Raw genomic sequence first — 24,028 nt, 5'->3', positions numbered from 1 at the left:
TGTGTAATGTTAGGTTTAGCCATGAAGCACAGCCTCAAACTCATTCAGAATCAAATGTAAACATCCAAATAAATACTATACTCACATGATCCGACGCATGCATGCAAGCATGCATGACGAACATTTTGTAAAGATCCATTTGAGGGTTATATTAGCTGTGTGAACTTTGTAAATGCACTGTATTATAGTCGAGAGCTCGGGGGGCAGGGAGCGCGAGATTAAAAGGGGCCGCAGCCTGAATCGGTGCATAGTTAATGATGCCCCAAAATAGGCAGTTAAAAAAATTAATTAAAAAAAATATATGGGGTATTTTGAGCTGAAACTTCACAGACACATTCAGGGGACACCTTAGATATTACATCTTTTGAAAACACGTTCTAGGGCACCTTTAATATGTAGTAATATACATGTTCTGAACATATACTCTGAATATAAATAAATATTCTGAACTGAGAGGGGAATGTGATGGGTGAAACATTTTTTTTAAAAATGTGCTCCTGCTTTTCCTATTATCAAGGTTATGATAACATTAGCATTCTACGGCCAAAACAGAAAGATGCTTTTTGCTGCCAGATTATGTAGTGATCTACAAGCAGGTGCTAACAGCAGCCTTGTTAACAAGCCAAACCTTGACCCCCTGAGACAATAATATGGTCTAATGTTCTTTAGGTCTATAATATAATAGTAAAATATGTTGTAAAAACAGTCTATTATGTAGGCTACAGTAATGTGATGGTTATGCAAGCGAATCCCTCCATGAAGGGCCCATTAAAAAGCAGTCAGCCAGGACATGTTATGGTCACTTCAGGGAAGTAATTTGGGTGGCAGGTTTGTAGGATTCATTCATGAAAACTGATGTAATTTGTTTTAGATGCTGTGTGGGATAAACAGTTAATCCCAACAGGAAATGTATAAATTGAAGATTTACTGACACATAGACAAAGAACATCTGACTGTACATGAATCATTAAGATCAGGCATTAGAATTATCACAGTTACTTACATGTTGTCGCATTACTGTCGAGTTCAATTCGTAAAAGTCTGTTTGCAAAGCCTGCGCCAAAATGCGATTGATTTACCAAAGAATCCAAAGTGAAATGTGCTGAATACAAATAAATACAACTCACCGGAGACCTTCACATTGTTGAAAATTAATAATCATATTCCTAGCATTAGGATCCTTTGAAAGGTAGTTATTTTTAGTCCTGTATCGCTCTTCTCTTCTCGTCATCTCACTAACACGCCAGTGGGCGGGGCTAATGCTGCAATGATGAAGTAGCCGTTGATTTCTTATGCAGAGGCGGCGTTTAGTCATTCGCTGGGCCTGGTGTCAATAAAAGCTTTTATTGGACTAACAAGGACGTTTTCAGTTCTGAAACTTACAGGATATTCTTATATATCAAAAGAATTGATTTTTCAATTCATGACCCCTTTAATACAAACAGTAATCTAAAATGATATAAATATGAATTTTGCTGTTATGTTGTAAGTTTGGCATTGCCAAAAGGTCACATGTGACCGAAACATTTGCTCTTTTTTTTTTAGTAAAGTATTGATTTTATCTCATACTAACCAAACAGCCACATATGAGACAGTTACACTTCATATGTTCTGGCTTCACTTTCGAATTAAATTCCTCCCTGAAAATTCAGATGATGTCACTTCCTCTTCATTATGTCATTTAAAGGACACTTTACTATTGATGATTTATCTGGAAAAACGTTTGCACATTTTATCATGACAAAGAATTTCTATATGAATGATTTCTATTTTTAAATATTTTTTTAAAACAATTAACACATTAAACAATATTTAAACAGAGCTGGTTTATAATTCCATTTTTAGGCTTTTAAAACACAACAGTACATTTAAAAAAAAGTTGTAGTCTAAATACAACAAAGATTGCTGGGGTACATTTTTTATAAGAAAATACTATTTTTCCTACTTCAAAATTTCATGTTTAATTCAGTGACAATGTTTTTTCTACCCCATTTTTTTGTGTGTGTGTGTGTGTGTGTGTGTGTAAATTTTTGTTTAGTGCATCATCAGATGTTGTGGACACAAATGGTTTCATTGTTTTCACGGAATGACACTGTAATCAGTCGAGGATTTCAGGGATGTGTTAATTAAACTGTCACATCTGGAAGTGATGAACAGCATGACATTACACATTTGCATCATACACCTCTGCAATCATCTCATGTGTATTACAGTCAGCATCAATGTCTTATTTTTACCCCGCTGCATTCCTCTATCATTGATATGCGATAAACATAGCTGAGCTCATCTGCCTCCAGAGAGGCTCTACCACTCAGAATTTCAATATTTGATAAAACCGCAAATATCCTTCCCACACGTGTCAGTCTGGAGCTAAAGCTTTGGTGCCATCTTAAATATGACAGGTATTCATACACCCCCTCCCATTTTTGTTCATGCACAAACGAGAATGTTGCTATTGTTAAATCTCTCATACTAAATAATGTGAGGGTTCTGTAGGCAGTATTGTTCTGGATCATATTTACATTTTCATGGTAGCAACTTGATGAGTTACTGTAGTTATAAAGTCCCTTTAAATTCACTCGTACACAACAGATTCAAAGCTAAGCAACACCATGTACCTGTTCCAGCACAATGGCACTTTTTATTAATTATTGACATCTTTTATAATGCTGGTGTTCCTTAGCTTTGTGTTGTGCCTAAGAACACCTAAAACCATGCAATGCACAGCCTCTTATGCAGCTTATTGCATTATTGCATTATACATTCATTCATACATACATACATACATACATTTATATATATATATATATATATATATATATATATATATATATATATATATATATATATATATATATATATATATGTGAAGAGAAAGTGTTTCATCTGAAGGGGAATCCTAAAGTTGCTCTTTCCATATGTGTAAACACAGCGTAAATGATGTAAAAAGTATTTATTACCAGTATACATTTATAATATAACAAACACCTTGGTTTGACAAGTGTTGTGCTCACTGAAACACATATTGGGTGATATTCATGATATGCATATTCATGCAAAGTCAGAGCTTATATCTAAACTACTGTATATGTTGTGAGATATAAAATGCAGCAACAATGAACCAAATATGAAGAAAATATAACACAGAAAGCATATCTGTATGGCAAATTACTGAGTATATATTTTGAAAGCAATGCAGGTGCATAACCAGTTCAAGGTCTGTAAAGATGCATTGCTTTAAGAAACGTATAAATGAAGAAATCAGCACCAAAACAGGGTATGAGTCACAATCTGCTGAGCCCTGAGATGTGAAAGGATTTGCATTGTTGGAAAGTTAAAAGTTTCATTTATAAATCACGAAACTTTCAAGGACTGTATAATGCTTGAGAACATCAGATCTGCTGAAGTAAAGGCTAACTAAGGTGAAGGATGTATCTGCTGTGTGTTTGCTGATATTCTTGAGTCTCAAAAAATGAATGTTTTTTTATGATGCAAGCTCCTTTAGGAGAAAAAAATTAGATCTTTTCAAAACAGTTTTCGGATTCCAGTCCTGGATCTTTCCAGCAAGCGTTTTAAAGCAAATGCCACTCACCTGTAAGGCAGTCTTTGAATTCATGCAATTTCCCTCAGCAAATAGCACATTTTGCTGTGTGGTTAGGCATTGTAATTTCAGATTACATTCTTGAGCATCACTTACATTCTTTCTTATATTAAAGTTGTCCATTCAAGCAGCTCAAACCCTCTGCTTAAGACCCATCTTGCGCACACACACACACGCACACCAACTCATTAGTTCATATCAAACTCTCTTCTGTTGCTGGTGTAGTTGGCGTCTGGTCCACAGACTCTGGTTCTGGCCAGCGACCGTGGCGGTAGACGAAATAATACTCCTTGCGTGGCTCACTGTGATGCAAGGTGGATTTGATTGTGAGAGGAAATTCTTCAGGAGATAAATGCTTGTAATGGCCTTCCACCAGCACACTTAGGCAATAGGATTCAGGATCCAATACCTCAAACTTCTCTGCACACTGATTGCACAAGTCCTGAGCGGTAGTGTTGGGACGCGCTCCCAGGGTCTTGGTGTTGGAGCCGGCCTCCAGAAAGGACACGTTAATGAAGTCCTGACAGGGAGGTGAACAACATTTAGAAAAATTAATACTCGCGTTGACTGACCAATGGTTTTCTTTTGCCATTTTGGTTGTCATAATACCTGTACAGAGGAGCGTGACGCTCTGGCTTTGTTTAGGGTGCGGCGACGCTCCCAACGATGGATGGAGTCCTGAATCTCCAAACTTAGCTGTCTGGTCACAGCTTGTTTATCAAAATTTTTGATGTGCTCCAGAGCTCCATAAGTGGTGGTGAGATAATATGAACCTAGAAGAATAGATATATAATAGTTATATTGCACCAACTTTGACATGCTAGCAGAGTGTTACTTTGTTTGTGACCAAAGCAAATTATAAAAATTGTAAATATGTTATTTATTGGCCCTCAACTATGGCACTCTTCTCTCCCAGGGATTGATTTTTATTTAAACTAACAAATTTGCTACATTTTAAATGTATTTTATTAAGGTTTTATGAAAAAAAAGTCTATGGAAGTCAATGGGACCAGAAACGGTTTGGTTACTCACATTCTTTAAAATATATTCTTTTGTGTTCAGCAGAACAAAGAAACTCATACAGGTTTAGAACAACTTGATTATTATTGCACTTACAATAACAACTTGCATTTGTAAAATAATGCAAGCAAACAGGGTGTGATTTCTGCCATCTCGCTCTGAGAACTTGAGGGCGCCAAAAAAAAGAAAGAACCGAAACTCCATATAACTAGCCTCAGACATGAAAAATATATCTATAGAAAGCGAAGTTTCTACTTTTAAATGTACCAATTGAAACCGGAGGAAACCAGTTTCTTTTCAAGTCTTCAGTTCCCAGACCTCGGATTATTCCTCCGTCCTGGGTCTGAAGGAACATGACTATGGGGCGATGCCTAAGGTGGAAGAGACTCTAGCTAGCTATCTCTCCCCTGAGTCAGCATTGTTCCTGAAGGCCAGGACGTTACCCACCAAGCCGGTCAGAACAACTTCAGCTTTGGTGGGTAAAGCGTATTCTATGGCGAGTCAGGCCGCGGCATGTCTGCACACTATGGCCATTCTGCATACCAGGCTGACCTGCTAAGAGACCTTGATGAGGGCGAGGGTGTGAGCCCAGACACATTAAGAGAGCTGCACCTGGCCACCAAGGAGATGCCCAAATCAGTTGGCCAGTCTATGGCAGCCCTGGTGGCTATGGAGAGACATCTATGGCTAAATTTGTCTGGTATGAAAGACAAAGACAAGAGTTTTCTCATGGATGCCCCGCTTGCCCCTCCTGGCCCCTTGCCAAGAGGTTTCAGGAGGCAAAAAATCAGGCGGTGGCATTCCAGGGATATCTCCCTCTCAGGTCTCTGGGGCTGCTGGGCTGGGCAGGCACTTTGAGTGCTTCGGGGCACAGAGGTCTCCAGCGAGCCCATATCTTAGTGTCCGCCCAGGGACATTGCGGCACTGGGATGCTTGTTCCCTGTGTGGTGGGTCCCAGAGCAATCAGTGCGGTCATTCCCTGCTGGTTCGCCGCTTCAGGGCACCGAATTATCTGCTCAAGTTACACCAGAGACCAGACTGGTTCCCTTAGTAGATTTTTTGGCAGCGTGGAAGCTTCTGCCAAATGTATCACAACGTAGAAAAGGGTTACAAAATTCAGAACGGGTCTAGCCCGCCCAGGTTTAATGGGGTCCTATCCACAATAGTAGGCCCTGAGCAGGCTCTGGTTATGGAACAGGAGGTAAAAGCTCTGTCGGGGAAGGAAGCCATAGAATATGTTCCTCCTCCCAACATTGTAGAAGCTGTGACAATCTAAACAAACGAGTGAAAAAATATACAAAGAAAGAAAAAACAAAGTAAATAACACCTGTCACTTCAAAATGTCATTTTCATCATTTCCACCATTGTAATTTCTACCAGAGAATGCACTTAAGATGTGGTGGAAAAGTATATAAAGCAAACGGCTGTAATTTTAATTTGAAGTATGCAATCACTCCATTATACACATGATCACATCCATGGGTTTTTGTACGTTGACGGTGGCTTGTGTGTGTGCGTGTGCGAGTGTGTCCTCACCCTCTCCGAGCTGCAATGCCGGATCCATTAGCTCCATCATATACTCTACATCCAGCAGCAGAGCGCTGATGTTACAGCGAGCCAAGACGTACATCAGCACAGGCAGGAAGTCATCAGCCCCGTGAACCTTTCCTGTTACATAACGATCAGGAAATAATCAAAATACATTCATCAATAAAATATAAAAACGTTGAGTGGAATTCATTATCATTTTCCATTGCTTTGAGAATAAAATCTGCATTGTGGATAATGCTGCCACATTGTTTAGGGGCAGATCGATGTGTGGCCACTAACAGGGAACACTTTCTCATTCCTGAACGCATTCATTGCAACATTACACAGATTCCTGTTAGTCATTTGTGCTCCCTGTGTTTTATTTGTATATAGAACAAGAAATATATGCAGGAAAGAAATGCACCCTAGACTGCGTCTGGAGTGCCGCCAAAACACTACAATTCAGAATGTGCTGAGAGAGCTGTGCTGTACACTACAAGCGTCACATGACTGACATTATTCTGTATGAGCAATGGGGCCAAATCATTTTAAGACTGCAGGATTTTAATGCTTAAATTTGGACATTTGACAATGAATGTCAAACGAATATAGAAACATATGTTGGATGTAAAAGCTGGTTTGTATCTGTATACCCATGAGCTGGTTATGTCCATTACTTATCAAATATAATCAACAATAAACCGACATCTGTCTGCAGCTGTGAATATGAAGTCTGTAGCAAATTTAGCCTGCTGTATTCTGAACCTGTCGCTGTGCGTCTGTTTTCGCGCTAGCTTTATCACTGGTGCAGTGAAGGAGACTGTAAATAAAATAGCTGTCAATTTGTTGGCCAAACTGGAAGGCTAATTCACTCTAGGTTCCCTCAGGAATTTTTAATGGGTTTTAGAGTAGTGGTTTTTGAGTAAAATAAGGTCTGTGGTTTACATTAAGAGAGTTTCATGTTTTGGATGGAGAACCTGATTTCACCAAGTGCAGTATGTTCCTGGATCAACATCTTTGTTGATCCTGGAACAACATTCCAATCAACCAATCAGATTTGAAGTTTACAGTTTATGTCAAGTTTAGTCTTACAACCAAGGTTAGTTGCTTAGAGGCCATAGAACACATCTCTGATTTTTAGGGATAACTTATGGATAGGGTTAGGTTTAGGGGTAGGGATATGGTTAAGATTACATTTTGGGGCAGGAATGTTGTTCCAGGATCAACAAAATATGTCTAACTCAACAAAATCAGGACGTGTTTTCGTGTCTCTTTTTTTTTTTCCTCCACATCCTTAAGGTTGTTGGTTTAAACTTTAAAGCTTAAAAAGGAAGTCCATATTTAGCAATTTGCCAGCAACTCGTGTTTTCCAATCACTCAATTGTTTCAAAATGCACTTTGAGGTTTATGTGTGTGCAATGGATGTTGTAAAGCAAAATAAGTCTCACAGACATTATTTTGCTCGGAAATTAAAACCACTATTCTTAAAACATTCGAAATTCCCAAAAGCCGAACGGCTATATTATCAGTTTGCATTACCTGTTCATGTTGAAATAATTAAATGTTTTTATGATAATACAAAGGCTAGTACACAACCACAATATAACTTGACTGCAGTACATTCAGCTTTCAAAGAATGATTTATTGGGAGTTCATCTGTTCCGATCTTCATTTCAAAACTATGCATTTAAATGAAGTAGCAATGCAATTTCGAAACAAAATTGCATTGCAATGTGTTGCAGTTTAATCTTGGTAATTTAGAGGCGACGTAGTGATCTCTGTGCAAGTAAATTGTCTCATTAGATGTAAATTTCATTACTTCAGTATTACATTCCCACAGGAAATCCAGTCTTTTTATTATGGATCCAAAAATAGCACCTGCAGTATGATACAGTCATGTTAATTTAAGATAATAAAATCTAAAACTAAAATGAGAGTAATAGAACCAACATTTCTATCTTTTCTAACTTATAGTAGTCAATAGTTATAGTGATCATCAAAGAACTAAGTTGTTCTAAGAAGAAAGTTTTAGGACAACCTTGGTGAAAGGTTTTGATCCACTTCAAATGTTGACTATATGGTTACACAGTTAAGAATAAACCCATTGGAATTATAGTTCAATTAATTTGACTTCAATTAAGTTTAATTAGTAGATAAAAATAAAAGATTGAATGAAAACACAAAATGTCTTTGTTGATCACACTGATAATTTTTCTGTGAAAATGTGTTTTTGAGGGAAAAGATATTGTTTTTGGACTTCAGAAAAGGGTTGTTGATGCCCATGAGACTAGAAAGTGTTGCCAAACCATTGCTTAAGATTGTGGTTCGGAAGTTGTAATAGAGGAAATGGATTTCATTTGTGACTGTTCTTTGAGATGCATTATTCTTTGAATAACACTTGAATAATAGCTCAGGATCTGCAAGCAAAGCTCATCTGGGCTAATCTCAGTGCTCATGAATACCTATTAAAGAAAGCACTGAAACAAGAATGGTGTGTATGAAAGGATAAAAAAGAAATATAGTAGATCAGTGGTTCTCAACTGGTGTATCGCAATCCAGGGATGGGTCGTGACTCTGTTCTGATAGCAAGGAGGAACATATAAATGATAAAATGCAACTGCATAATTGTTGGGTTGTTAGGATACTAAAATAAATAGCCTTATCCATTTGTAAAACAAAAAGTTCACAGAAAATGTGAACTCTCTCTGTTATTTTGGCACAAATTCAGCTGTCACTTGATAGAAGCAGATGCCAGTATTATTATAGCATATTGTTAGAGTTCGTGATAAATTTCAGTTGTTAAATACTGTTCAGCTTTTTTACTTTCACTTTTATTTGGCAAGTGTAAAATATGGATCGTAAAGCACAACCAAATGAAAACCACTGTAGTAGACCATAGTTTTGGTGGGGGAACACTTTACAATAAGGTTTATTAGTTAAACATTAGTTAATGTATTAACTAACATGAACTAACCATGAACAATTCATTTGTTACTGTATTTACTAATCTTTGTTAGTGTTAGTTAATGAAAATACAGTTGTTCATTATTTGTTCATGTTAGTTCATAGTGCATTAACTAATGTTAACAAGATTTTAATGTATTAGTAAATGTTAATAAATGCTGTAGAAGTGCATTTCATTATTAGTTCATGTTAACTAATGAACCTTATAAAGTGTTACCAAAACGAAGCCCATCTTTAGCTGCAGATGACCTAAGCCTAGCTGAAATTCAGGACTGTAGACACATAGGACTATAAATAATACAAAAAGCCTGGTAATCTGTAACATTATCACTTCATGAAAGTGCAGGGCTCTGTTTACAGAACTAAAAAAAAGGGGGTGGTCTTTAAGAACAGGTCAGTGGTTTATCCATGCTTACTTTCAGTTGTTCTGCATGTACATGCAGAATAATACAAACGGACAAGAGCTTCGAGAATTAATATTATGATAAATAATATGCATGTGCAGCCCTCTGCACAAACACTCTTTTGCAGCTGCAGCACTTCCTTATTTGGAGAAGCTAATGCCAGCTTTGATGTAATCTGGACTAAATTTGGGGCGAGGAGGAAAAGGCGGAGTCTGAGCTGTAGAGAAACATCGGTTACGTGTTTTCCGTCCCTCTCTGTGCTCTTTCCTCCATATTCTCTAGAACTGATGAGTAATGATCTGGCCTACGTTTCCCAAAAGCATTAAGGTTAAGCCTAAGTAGATCATAGAAACTATTAGCAACAACAGTCTCCAAGATCTGCTAAGGGTTACGATGCATTCGGGAAATGCAGCCCTGACAGGTGACATTAGATATAAAGCTAAAAATATATATTATCTATGAACTAGATATATAACTTTCCAAATTTTGCTAAATAGACTTGTTTCCCCATAGATATAATTTTGTATTTGTTTAATAATATAATATACAAATTCAATAAATATATACATATAATTAAAAAAAAATAGAATAGAATATGATGTGAAATATGAAAGTAAAAAGGATCTAATAAGTGTTTCTGAACACTAGAGAATGTTTATAGAGGATGTTAGAAGGCAGATATATTATTATTGTAATGTTTAATACTAACATTATGGTATCTGTTAATAAACATGAATGGCAGGCATCATATAAGTATAGGATCAACTAAATCTCTAATTCACAACATTCCAAATCAAACTCACCTGGACTGCCCACAGACATCGATTCATAGATCATTTTGCAGGTCTTGAGGAGGAGGTCGATCTTCTTCTGAGGTGAATATTCTTGGTGTAGGTTACTGAGCTTTGTTTGAATTTTCTCCATGACGGCGTTTTCAGGAACACTTGTAATGACCCCCAGGTCTGTGGTGGTGGTCCCCTGAACCACTTGCTGGTTCTCTTTTAATTTCTTCAGATTTCCTGCACGGGAGTGGATATCCTTCAGTCCATTATACACAGCCTCCCGCAAGGGTTTCAGGACACTTTTGCATAGTGCTGCTTCAATAATGATCTCTGAAGAGGGGGGAAACAGATACAGCATAAGTAACTGAATATATATACAGTATATATATACAGTCAAACCAAACATTATTCACACATATTTTTGAAATTTTTTTACTAGTGGGTGCAGGACACTATAATTAATTTATGTAAGTGAGGATAGCAAAATAAAGTAAACTGTGTCATACTATACCCAAAAATTCTTCTTACAGTGAACTACCAGTAAAATTGCTAAAAAAATTGGAACCAAAATTTATTCAGACACTTTGATCTGACCATGTTTTGCTTAAGTGTTATCTGACATAATTAAGATTATTTTTTTCCTGACAGTTTAACTCTGAGATCTTGTCATTTTTTTACCACTTTTTAAACTATAGTGAATAAAGTATAATAATGAATGAAATGTTCAAGGTGTCTGAATAATTTTTTGCTTTATTGTATATTATATATATATATATATATATATATATATATATATATATATATATATATATATATATATATATATATATATATATATATATATATATATATATATATTATACAGATTTTAACAATAGTGATGGCTGATATATATATACACCAATCATCTTCACTAAAGATTTTTTGGATTAAATCCGGTGGCTCAGTAAGGCCTCTATTGACAGCAAAGGTACTTCCTCTCTCAAGATCCATAAAGTTACTAAAAACATATTTAAATCAGTTCATGTGAGTTCAGTGGTTCTATCTTAATATTATAAAGTGACAAGAATATTTTTTGTGCGCCGAAAAAAAAAAAAAAACTGACTTTTTAACCATATCTAGTGATGGCTGATTTCAAAACACTGCTTCAGAGCGTTATGAATCTTTTGAGTCGAATCAGTGATTCGGATTGCGTATCAAACCGCCAACCTGCTGAAATCACGTGACTTTGGTGCTCCGATCCACTGATTTGATTCATAAAGCTCTGAAGCTTCAAGAAGCAGTGTTATGAAATCGGACATCTGGAAATCGGAAATTTGGCGCACAAAAAATATTCTCATTGCTTTATAATATTAAGGTAGAACCAATGTACTCACATGAACTAGAGAGGAAGTACCATTGCTGTCTATGCAGGCCTCACTGAGCCTTCAGATTTAATCAAAAATATCTTAATTTGTGTTTGGAAGATGAATGAAGGTCTTAGGGGTGTAGAACGAAATGAGGGTGAGTAATTAATTACATTATTTTAACCCTTTAACTACATGGCACAAGTTGATAGGTTCATGTTGGATCTACATTCAGACTGTTTTGTTGTGCTTACTGTATAATTCTGCTACAGATAATTATATATATGTTATTTGTACAGCAGCAGTATGTCTTACATGCTCACACTAGGGGTCGACCGATTATTGGTGCCGATATTGAGCATTTTTATGGTTATCGTATCGGTTTTCAAAACCGATTCGCCGATAAAATACTTTATTTTGAAATGCGCTATTTGGCTCTGAAACAGCCACCTCTGTCCGAATGCACCACTCTGTGGACTAGAGCAAGCTCCGCCCACCACCCATCTGATTTGTTGGGAGTTGCGAGTCCAGGCAATCAGCATGGAAGGCTGAATGCACGGAAAGTTTTGCACTCTCACACTAAAAGCACTTAACAGGAGCCATTGTTTATAATAGAGAGATAAGAGGGTCTGTATCTCTTACCATTGGAGAAAGCGTAACGGTTAACTTAATCACGTGCGGCCTATCGTGTAATGGCAGTGACATCAGTCGCAACATTCCCTAGTCTGCCTTCTCTTAAAAAATATATTTTTATAAAGCTAAAATCTACATAAAGTTCCCAACGATAGTATTGTTTATTGTAAAACATGCTGAAATTAGCAAACAGGCTGTCGATTAATTAAATGATTAGCTATTTCCCCACAAAAGCTGTTTAATCAGCATAGTGAAGCCTCTCTTTAATTCAGTTCTCAGAATTAAAGATGTTTCAAAGGATTTAAAGAAAGTTTTTGTCAGAGCGCTTGGTATTCTTAATTTTGACAATAATTTCCATTTTTACACCAGACATATATATCGGTTCAAAATATCGGTTATCGGTCTACTGGATATGTAATAATCAGTATCGGCATCGGCCCTGAAAAACACATCCGTCGACCCCTAGCTCACACAGCATTTCATTGAATGTATTGGCAGTAGAAAGTTCCTGTACTTGTTCTGCAGCAGCAGCATAGCATATCTTTTCCGCCAGGACCAAATTCATTAATGTTGTCACCCATTACAACTGTAAACATTTTCAGAGAGTTGTCAAGATATATATGGGACAGGAAGCAATCCCTACATTTCAATAATGTGTTTAAATTGCTCCATTTTCGCGCACTATTTTTGTACTTAATATACTAAAAAATTCTTCTTTAGTACTTAAGATAATATTAAGAACATCGAAGTGTACTCAGCTGTGCTATTTTGAGAAACCATGAAATATGAACTATACTATCTCTTAATTAAAAAAATAGCTTGTGCCAAGTAGTTAACGCTGAGAATATCATCAGTTTGCGTTAAAAAACCATTAGCCTATCAGCCTGCACTATCTACAGTTTCATAACAGAACTAGACATATTTATACAAAGTTCTGGCATGAAACTCTAATGGGCAGGCTAATAGGCCCTTTAACTCAACCTGCTCGTAATCACATCATTATCTATAGGACACAGATGATTGGTTCCTGCTGTATCAGTAGCCAATGATCTTGCGTGCTCAGTCTTCAAATACATGAGTAGCATTTGCCTTAACAGTGCAGCACGCTTCAGAAACCCTCCACCTTCCCCACCTCCACCTGTATAGATCTGCTACGGGTAATTCATGTACGCTATATTGTACAGCAGCAGCATGTCTTACTTGCTCACAGCAGCGTGTCGTGCATGTATTGGCAGTAGGGCTGGGCGATATATCGAATGCGATTGTCACGCGCATTTCGTCAGTAAAGCCGGTTCCCTGATTACCGCTAAATCGCCATCACCTGCTTTCAAATGGAGCGGCATTTAATAGACAGAGCCGTAGTTCACTGATAAGCTACGCAATATCGCGTTCATTTTCGCAGATGAATCGCCTTCGATAATGAACGCGATATTGCGTAGCTTATAAGTGAACTACGGCTCTGTCTATTAAATGCCGCTCCATTTGAAAGCAGGTGATGGCGATTTAGCGGTAATCAGGGAACCGGCTTTACTGACGAAATGCGCGTGACAATCGCATTCGATATATCGCCCAGCCCTAATTGGCAGTAGCAAGTCCCGTACTTGCTCTCCAGCAGCAGCAGCAATAAAAGCAGCAGCGTAGCAGATCTATTCCACCAAGACCAAACATATCAACATTGTCTTACCCATTACCATGCCAAACACTCCGAGAGTTGTCATGACAGATATATATATATATATATATATATATATATATATATATATATATATATATATATATATATATATATATATATATATATTCTTTTATATATTATTTATGTGTGTCTAATGTTTAGTCATAGTAATCTATGAGGATATGGCTTCAAATATTATATGCCTATATCACTGTGAAAGTCTTCATAAGATATTAATACATTTTTAATACTCTGGTGCTACAGAGAAGGAAAAGCAGCAAACATATTGTGTGACTCAGTGCGAGAGTGTTCATTTTCCTCAAGGGAAAATATGAAACTTTCTTCATAATGCACCCACAATCACTAGTTAGAAACTTGATGATTTAATGCTGCTTTAAGAATGCACAAAGATTCCTGGGCTTTCTCTCTGAGCAGTGAATTGATAATAAAAGGTTATCACGGTCTAGTGTGGTCTTGTTATTTCATTTGTGTGTGTGTGTGAGAAGCACAATAGGGAAAGCTCAGTCTTTACAGATGGTCTGTTAAAGCTTAATGTAAGATTGGTGGCAACAATCTTCTGCTTGGATAAGGTGCTTTGCTTGGATGATTCTAGCCTTGCAAAGTAATTACATCAACAATACAAAAAAGCCAGTAGACAGCAGATGCAAATTTTAGTATGATAAAATGCTGGATGAGATACAGCAAGATATGAATAAAACTAATTTGTTAAAATGTTATTTTTGCCTTTGGAAAAATTGGTAATCTCAGAACTGTTCTAAAATAAAATTTGCTTGGATGGAAACACTGACATCAGAAGCTGAACATCTGATCTGTTTAGATACTGAAAAGAAGCAGCACTGACAGTAAATGTAATGTAGAGATCAATTACCCAGTTTCTCCTCAGAGTACGCAACTGCTTCCTGTAGATTTTGCAACTCTGCACTCTGGATCAAGTAGCTTTTCAGTTGGGTTATCATCTGCCTGATCTCTTGGAGCATCTCTGTGCTGGAGGTGTGTTTCCGCATAGTGTCCAAAGTGAAAGTTCGATAATCCTTAACAAGGTTCCCAAAGTACGTGTTACCATCCCGAGACAGCTCGACGATGCGTTTCTGCAACTTGCGGTCCGCATTCATGAAGCCTGTGAGGACATTGGAGAGGTTCGCCATGGACACCATTGAGAGTCGCTGCTTGGCGCGGTCTAGCATAATTGTTGGGGACCTCTTCATCACAGCACCTGTTGACATATTGGAATCCGGCTCCTCTTCCGTGCTACTGGTTGAGTAGGAGTCGTGGTCTGGTGGAGCTCCACCCTCGGGTGAGTATAAAGAAACATCTGAGACTTTGTGATGAGCAGCGTTGATGCAGAGCGAGTGGCGGACAGGACTGGGGCTGCTGGAGTTTAAAGGAACAATGGAAGTGGGCTCTTGGGGAATTGGCGCAAGTGAGTTTCCAAAGCTTTGGGAGACTTGTCCCGTCAGATTCTGAGACAGTCTTTTCTTCCTGGGAGGTGCCACTGGAGCATTGGGCCGTTTTGGTTGAGGTGCTACCTCTCGAGTCACCATTGGAGCTCCATTAGTTACCTTAGACTCTTCCACTGGCATCTCTTGAAGTTGCTGAGTATCTGGCTCCATAGGCTTGTCCCTTTCTTCTATACTGTCATCTAGGCAAATGAGTGATGCTACAGGGACTTGTGGAAAATCGTCCTTTGCTTCTATGGAGGTGCTGGTGTGGACTTCCTTCTGTGTTGGTTCCTCTGAAGCTTGCTTTTCAGATAACCTCCGTCGGATTGGAATTGGAGGAACTCGATGTGAAGCTGTATTAGAAAGCTGCTTTCCTTCTTTGCTCTGAGCTGGTTGTAAGACAGCTGGCTTGTCACGCTCAGTGCTTGGGGCAGGAGTTCCCTGTCTCTCTTGTTCTCTGTCTACACGCTTCGAGTCACTTCCTTCCCCTTTCTGGCCTGAAGGGGGAAGAGAACTGAGAACAGACTTAAACTCCCCTTTTGAAGGCTTGGCCAATGCATAGTTTAAAGAGCACTCAGGTGAACTGGGAGGACGAGGGCGTAGGGGTGGCGGCCTTTTGTATTTGGGCGGAGCCTGTATTGGTGCGTTGAGACTCTGGGTCCTCAGAACAGGCGTAGAGGAGGTGGGTGACGAGCTGTTGCTGCATTCCTCAATGAAAATTGGGTTGACATACCAAAGCCGGTCACTGCCAATGGAAAGCTGGATTTCACAGGAACTGCTTTTCCCCTGTCCATCTGAAGCACCACAGCTACCAGCAACGTTTTCCACTTCCTCATGACTATTCAGAGCTGAGTTCCAGAACTCTGTGTAAGCATGAGAAATATGTTCATGTTAGCATTATTTAACTTTTACAAGACAATTTGCACAATGCTAAATTGCTACAGTATCAAGAGCTATTAACACTTATTTCCCATGAACTAGATGTCACCATTATGTCATCATTCAAATGAATATCATTTCAGGGTGCAATGACATAGGTGCAAAAAATTGGTATTGATGCATTTCTTTCTGCACTACCAAATAGATTGCTTGCATTTAGGTGATACGTTTTAGCCATTAGCTTGTACAGCAGTTCCTAAGTGTAGTCCTTTGTGGAGGACTAATTTAAAAAGATATTAATAGAGCTATCAAATAATCATTTCAAACACTAATAAAAGCCGTTTTGTTTTTACATTGAGCAGGGCGTCTTATGTGGGAGGTGACAAGTTCACACGACCACCCAAATATGACTTACTTTCTGTACCTCCCCTGTTATTGAACCCTTTTCGTCCTTGGAATAATTAATCATGACTGATTGCTAATAGAGCATTTTAATAATAGCACTGGCAGGCCCACACAAACTGTGTGCAGAATTTCTGCAGATTTCTCCATAATTGGAACGCATCCCACACATACTCCACCCCTTGCACATTTATTTTGAAATATTCTCTGAGGCGGTATGGGACACACATACATGCACACGATGAGAAACCCAGTCAACTGCAGCATTTTCATGGTATTGTGACCACTCTCTGTTCTGCCCACCCTTCTCGCCTAGAGCAACATGTGAGTCAGGGCTGCTACTGAATAAGCTCTATTTAACACATTCTTCTATATTTACCATAGATTTACTCTGAAATTAGCACAAGTCTGCAGGTAAAATTTTACTGAGTGCAACTTTATATAAACTAAAATTTGGATAAGATAAAATATCATGTCTTACCTGAACCTAGAGATGAGATCACCTCCATGTCCTCATATTTCTCTACCTTTTGAATTACCTGAGGTAACTTCAGAGGAAAAGGGAGGATGTCCCTGAGTAAAAAAGATAAATGAAAATCTGAATATTTTGTAAAAAGTTAAATATGTATGCAGAGAGGTTTGTGATTTTGTTTTGTTTTTTTATCTTACCGGCTAACACAGTAGAAAGCTATGAGTTTAAAAATGTTCTCAAACACCAGCACAGACCCTTCAAGGTACAGCACTGCAGCGAATGAAAGAAACAGACATGTTAATGTAAGGCATTCATCCGGTCCCCGATGTTAGCCATAATACTTCAATTTATTGGTGCCACTAGTTCATGAAGTTTGTTATTGCCTTCTAACATAGAAACACTAAAATACAACCTAGCTCACTGCGTAATTCCTTAAGGGTGGGAAATAGGATAATAATGAACGACAGTGTGTAAATAAACACATCCTGACCGCCCTACACTTACAGAGTTTTTGTTTCAGACATAAAAAGATGGAAACAATTGACTTATCAGCTTTGTAACAGCTGGAAAGACCAGACTTATTTGTAAAACTGTGAAAATGACCACACATATGCATCCGCGCACACACACACACACACACACACACACACACACACACACACACACACACACACACACACACACATCAGGAAATGAAGCTATAACAGACCATTGCAGGACATCCTGTAGCTACTACTGCAATGCAGAGCTAGGAACAGGAAACCTGTGGCCCGCAACCCCCACCTTCAAACACCTTCGATAGCCTCAAGAACCTATTTGTCTGTACCCACGCAAACAACTATGCAGATGTGTTCAGGTATGTATCCACATTTGTTTGTGCGTGGGCCTGTCTGTGTGGATGTGTTAAGTTCTGTATGCAAATGGGTTTGTGTGTGGGTTTGTCTATGGCATAAACTTTCCTAAATCAAGTTGAAAGTACAGTCATTTCTCAATGCAAAAGAACTCACAGGATTTTTCTTCCTTTATAGGCAGTTCCTTGACATGGGGCTCCCCCAGCTGGTCAGGAAGACGTACTGCCAGTACCATCGTTTTTTGATTTGCATCCCTCCTGACTAAAAAGATCTGTAAATCAAACCAAACCAATGACACAATCATTTCGGCAGTACTAGAGTGTAAATGAATCGTATCGGGGTAAGTAATTAATAGCATGCATATGAACTTGTAAGGAGATGTTCACACACAACACATTTTTGCATTTGCAAACCCAAGACAGCTGAAGAATAGTAAAACAGTGCAGTACACAATGCTGTGGTATTTTATGCACACTTTTATGAGAGGTGCTCTCTGGCAAAAAAAAAAAAAAAAAAAATAGCTTAAAAGATGTAGCCGAACAGCAAGGCTGAATGCTATGTTTTTAAAAATGAAAAACAAATTAATGAAATAATTAATAATTGTAATAGCTAATGGTGCATTCAAGTCCTCCTGGCCTGGGAAGTTCGTGTTTATCAGGTGGGAAGTTTGTGTTTACGACCTCAGGTGCGTTCAAGTCACTTTCGTCGGAGCAAGATGGCGGTGCACCTTCTCTTAATTTACTACTGCACATAAAAATACAGCAAGGTTTTTAAAATCTGCTTCTAGAAAATGAAGAACAAAGGATGTTCATCAGGTGTGTTTTGCTTTTTGATGTTTTTAATTAATTTATAACTGTAAACTTTATTGTTACATGTTATATTGTTATATTACAATGCTATTATATTTTTGTGCAGGGAATTAGCTTATTTTGTTGTAAATAAAAAAGCCTGACAATGCCACTGCTAAATGTTGTGGTATTATGCCCTGTTTCTCATTGACACGCCCCCAAATCGTAAAGATCAGGCTTAAAGAAAATCCTGAGCTTCCCACTGGTATTTACAATTTTGTGGTGGCGTTCAAATATGGTATTTTCTACATGACTTGAATGCACCATAAATGTGCATTCACGCCATGTTTTAATTACCATAGCCTACATAGATGCCAGTGGTGTGCGGTGGTGTTTTAAAATGAAGTCTTCATTTATGTCCCTGTTACACAATATTCCAGGTTCAGTTAACATTACATAAAAAGAGAGACCAAATACAATTCTGTTTTGTATTTTACACAATGTAATGTTCTATTTATTAAACCCATCAAGTTAGTGTTTTTACACATTTTTACATTTATTCCAAAATAACTAAAGGCAGTAACAATTTAAACAATATATATTATTTATAAACTGATATTCAGCTTTTCTTTTTAATAGTCAATTTATTTTCAGCAATCATCAAGTTTGTTCACACTGGTCACTCACTCCCAGACACAAAGATGTAATTTTAATTTCACCACACTGATTGCTCACTAAAACCCCAGCAGTCATCATGTTTTCAGCCCATTTCGAGTTTGATTTTGACATGAAATAAAGCGGTGATATCTACTGTAAGTGACAGTTGTTTACTTTTTAATTAGTCTTCCCATTTAAAGGGTTAGTTCACCCAAAAATGAAAATTCTGTCATTTATTACTTACCCTCATGCCGTTTCACACCCATAAGACCTTCGTTAATCTTCAGAACACAAATTAAGATATTTTAGTAGTTGAATGAGTCTGATGACTCAGTGAGGCCTGCATAGCCAGCAATGACATTTCCTCTCTCAAGATCCATAAAGGTACTAAAAACATATTTAAATCAGTTCATGTGAGTACAGTGGTTCAATATTAATATTGTAAAGCGACGAGAATATTTTTGGTGCGCCAAAAAAAACGAAATAACGACTTATTTAGCGATGGCCGATTTCAAAACACTGCTTCAGGAAGCATCGGAGCACAAATGAATCAGTGTATCGAATCTGCTGTTCGGATCGTGTGTCAAACTCCCAAACGGCTGAAATCACGTGACTTTGGCGCTCCGAAGAGCTGATTCGACACGCTGATTCATTTATGCTCCAAAGCTTCATGAAGCAGTGTTTTGAAATCGGCCATCACTATATAAGTCGTTATTTTGTTATTTTTGGTGCACCAAAAATATTCTCCTCACTTTATAATATTAATATTGAACCACTGTACTCGCATGAACTGATTTAAATATGTCTTTAGTACATTAATGGATCTTGAGAGAGGAAATGTCATTGCTCCCTATGAAGGCCTCACGGAGTCATCGGATTTCAATTAAAATATCTTAATTTGTGTTCTGAAGATTAACGAAGGTCTTACGGGTGAGGAACGGCATGAGGATGAGTAATAAATGACAGAATTTTCATTTTTGGGTGAACTGAGCTGAAGGGAGGCACAAGAGACACGGACTCCCCACTGTAACTTCACCTGCGGTGTCACTGTTTGACAGTGTTTCTTTAGAAAAACGGTGACTTTTACACTTTTTAATGTCAAATTTTGTAACATGTGCGTTGTTTTATTTTTGTAATATCGATTATTAGTTTTTTTGAAGAGGCACTGGCTCCCTTGCCTCCTCGGAGGAAACGCCCCTGATAGATGCCTTAGCGGCTGTTTCTATGAGCCGCTATACGTAACCGCCCGCCATATTGGAACAGTCAAAGTTGGTCAGTGAACATCCGAGAGCAAGTTGACTGTGTGTCTGCAACCATAGTTAGATGCGCGCATATATGAATGTCTATTTCTGCAATAGACTTCAGCAGATGATTTTGCTAAACCAACACAAAACTCAGTCAGCTAACACGACATTAAAAATGTTTTTACTTTTACTATGGTAACTTTTCAATGTACCACAGTAAAAATCTGTAATATTGAGTTAATAGGGTGAAAAACCAACTTATTCTCACCTGTGAAAGGTTATCCCGTTTATTCGGGAATTTAAATCTCAGCGGTTTTACGACCAGAAGCTGCGCAAAGTTGCGGCATCATTAATTCTTACTGTGATTGACGACATGCAGACCATTCCGAGATGGCGGGCACGCCGACGTGTCTGGAGCAGTTGAATGTGACATCTACATCTATGGTAATTACCATAACGATTCTGAACTGTAAAAAGCCTTCACATGCTTTTAGAACTTGTAATTACAACATGTAAACTCACAATTTTCTGAGAGCTTTGACCTGTACCACCTGACCACTGCAGATTTAAGGTGTGATCGACTTAAAGTCTCGTAATTATGGTGATTACAACATGGCGTGAATGCACCTTTTATTTACAGTAATGACGACATGGCGTGAACGCAGCATGAGGGCCTTCTTCTTTGACGTTTCCCACAAATAATAGTCTATGCAGTTGACTGTAAACAAATGGTCACTGCGCTTGCCCCTACCTTGATTTTTTTCTTTTTCTGATTTCTCCATTTTTGAGACTGGTATGCGATTTGTTTAAAGTTTACATTTGATGCGACGTTTTAAAAACAAGGTGTTTTCTTGCAAGATGCTGAAAGAATTAGAACGCAGTAGAACACAACAATGCATTCTATGTGAATTGTCTCCTGTGTTTTGCACTTACCCCTGGAAACTCCTTGCTCAGTATATGCATGGCTCTGTCCTGCTTCATTCCCAGTTGAAGCCACACTGGACAGGTCTTAATCAGTTTCTCCAGGATGCTGATACCAGGAGGAAAAGGTTTATTGGACTTGCTCACAGGAGATGTGGGGACTGGAGGTTTTGAGGCTACTGGTGGAGGTGGTCTGGGTTGAGGTGGAGATGAGGGCCTTGTGGCAGGAGGTGGAGGTGGTCTAGGCTGGGCTGACGAGAAGCTCTTAGGAAGAGCAGAGGGAAGTTGTGCTGGGAGAGGTGGCTTTAAGGCCTGGGGAGACATGGGTTTGTGGGGAGGTAGGGATGGTTTGGAGCTAAGCTGAGGTGAGGAAGGTTGTACACATGAAATTGGGGGTGAAGTAGGGAGCGGAAGGGAGGCGGTGTCAGTGGACGGGTTGTCAGTTATATCAACCAAAGGGAAGGCTGAAGTAGAAGTCAAGGAAGAAGAAGGAGGACTAGGAGGAAGAGGAGAGGTTTGTGAATGGAAAGATGCCTGAATAGGTGAAGATATGGTTGGGGAAGTGGGTTTGGAGAGGCTTGGAGGTGCTGTGGAAGGCCCAGGAGAAAGCATATTGCATACTGCAGGACACACAGAACTTTGAGAAGAATCCGATGAATGTTTTTAGATCACTCTGCGGAGACATGAGAGAGCATACAAAAATCTCAGTATAACAAAACTGCAACAAACTCTAGAACAACTAGATAACCACTGCAAAATACAGTAGAGAGGAAAACAGAAGTCTTTTTTTTTGTCTCTTGAAAACATGAGGTCAGTTCAGAATGTCATATGATCATTATTAATGTGCCAATATGGCCAAGTTGTGCAACAGGGGAATGTGTCAGCATTTTCAGGCGAGGATGAAATAAGCCTTGTGCATCATAGCAGCCGTTTTGTTCCCTGTTCTCTCAGCTAAACTGCTGCCGTCTCCCATTCTTCCTGTTTCTTGGCTACCAGGATGTTTCCCTCCTCCAGTTCCTACAAAAATCTCTCCTTTGGTATTGCTGTACTTTAATATCATATAACATATGCTTCGGGGGAAACTTCTGGCTTGCATGTACCTCATGCTTTTCCATTGCAGACAGCAAGCCAAGCCTATCAATATTTATCGCTTACAAACTGAACATGAGAACTCATGAATGAAGTCACTAAACATTGCTGTATTTGTCTGGAAGTAGTTGATTTCTTTGGTCTTTTCATTAATGCTTAATTATAGCAAAACACAATAAAAAGATCTATTAAATAAAACAAGAACCCAATGTCACGAGACAAAGAAACTTGGCTTGTTACAGAATTTCTTATAAAATAATATCTTAAAAATGCACATAAGTTGTTGGTAAGCTAACATGACTTATATTAGTAACCTTTTATAACATGTAAAATATGTAAAACTATTACAGATCTGGATGTGGGCGACATATCCACATCCCTCCCACATATTCGGATTAGTGACCTACTGTATTAAAATGGGGTTTTCAGTGAACGATTCTTAAGATTTACATTTGGACTCATGATATTCATAATATATGAAGTGTTTGGAAATTCACTAATATTGATTTATCTTTTAAATAAGTATAAAAGTCAAGACTTCCAGTTGTTTGAGCGTTCCTGCGGTTTTCATTCATCCTTGCGTGTTCCAAAAAAGTGAGCATAACTTCAGGACTTAACAAATAACTTTTCTGCTCAGTGAGAGCAAATAGTCAAAAACGCTAAGACAGCTACTGTGCTGTATGTATATACTGAATGAATGTTTGCGTATCTAGCTATACTTACTCTCAGGATGCTCCGTGTTCTGAGTCCCAACAGCTGTTTTCATCATTCAGTCTTCACACTCAACATTCTTCCTTTGGCGTCACAAATAATCCCTCAAAGAATGACCCAATGTACTGCAAAAGCTGTCCTTCACATTCTTACTTCACTCTTTCACTTTGTGGCGTTCTCTTTGGTGAGTTTTCCGAATTATGTATTCCTTTTGCGAATGAGGGAAGGCAAAAATCATTAAAATTCAGAAAAACTAAGAAGAAGAAATAGAAAAAATTCACGTCCCCGTTTTTCTTTTTCTTTCTAAACTTCCTGTCAGCGATGTAGTCAGGAAGGGGCTGTCCAGGGTGGTCAGCCAACCCCTTACCACCCCCCTATACTCTCTCACACAGTTAGTCTCTAAATAAACCTCAAACATTAACACACTCTGCTTCTCCTCATCGGCGTCTCGCTTTCATAGTGAACGCAGCGTAAACTATGTCCGCAGATGTGTTTACCCCAGAAACGGAGCCCTCCCTCCCTCCTCCTCCCCCCTAGAGTATGAAAGTGTCTGAAGTTAAACAACTCCAGATGCTCAGGAACCCCATAAGAAGTTCCAC

At 38.4% G+C, this 24,028-nt stretch overlaps 1 protein-coding gene across 1 annotated transcript; it reads right to left on the bottom strand.

Moving 5' to 3' along the window:
* Window positions 1–2,938: 2,938 nt before the first annotated feature.
* On the bottom strand, window positions 2,939–23,877 carry rin3 (Ras and Rab interactor 3). The gene is made up of 10 exons (XM_048191842.1): window positions 23,442–23,877; window positions 21,642–22,302; window positions 18,176–18,290; window positions 17,366–17,438; window positions 17,178–17,269; window positions 14,845–16,278; window positions 10,323–10,631; window positions 6,158–6,289; window positions 4,211–4,374; window positions 2,939–4,121 (listed from the first exon to the last, which is right to left on the bottom strand). The coding sequence occupies exons 2-10, from the start codon at window positions 22,239–22,241 to the stop codon at window positions 3,795–3,797; spliced, it is 3,246 nt and encodes a 1,081-aa protein (XP_048047799.1). The 5' UTR covers window positions 22,242–22,302; window positions 23,442–23,877; the 3' UTR covers window positions 2,939–3,794.
* Window positions 23,878–24,028: the final 151 nt, after the last annotated feature.

This window comes from Megalobrama amblycephala, linkage group LG5 (assembly GCF_018812025.1).
Source record: "Megalobrama amblycephala isolate DHTTF-2021 linkage group LG5, ASM1881202v1, whole genome shotgun sequence".
In the NCBI taxonomy this organism is placed as follows: domain Eukaryota; kingdom Metazoa; phylum Chordata; class Actinopteri; order Cypriniformes; family Xenocyprididae; genus Megalobrama; species Megalobrama amblycephala.
This window is presented reverse-complemented; position numbering and strand designations above follow the sequence as displayed.

What these genes read in the sequence shown, in the direction of transcription:
- rin3 (XM_048191842.1), bottom strand. Translation starts at nt 22,241, where the DNA reads ATGCTTTCTCCTGGGCCTTCCACAGCACCTCCAAGCCTCTCCAAACCC. An exon ending in GTACTCTGAGGAGAAACTGG is followed by an intron (nt 10,632 to 14,844) that starts GTAATTGATCTC and finishes CCCCCTCTTCAG; the next exon opens with AGATCATTATTGAAGCAGCA. An exon ending in GATGTCTGTGGGCAGTCCAG is followed by an intron (nt 6,290 to 10,322) that starts GTGAGTTTGATT and finishes GTTATGTAACAG; the next exon opens with GAAAGGTTCACGGGGCTGAT.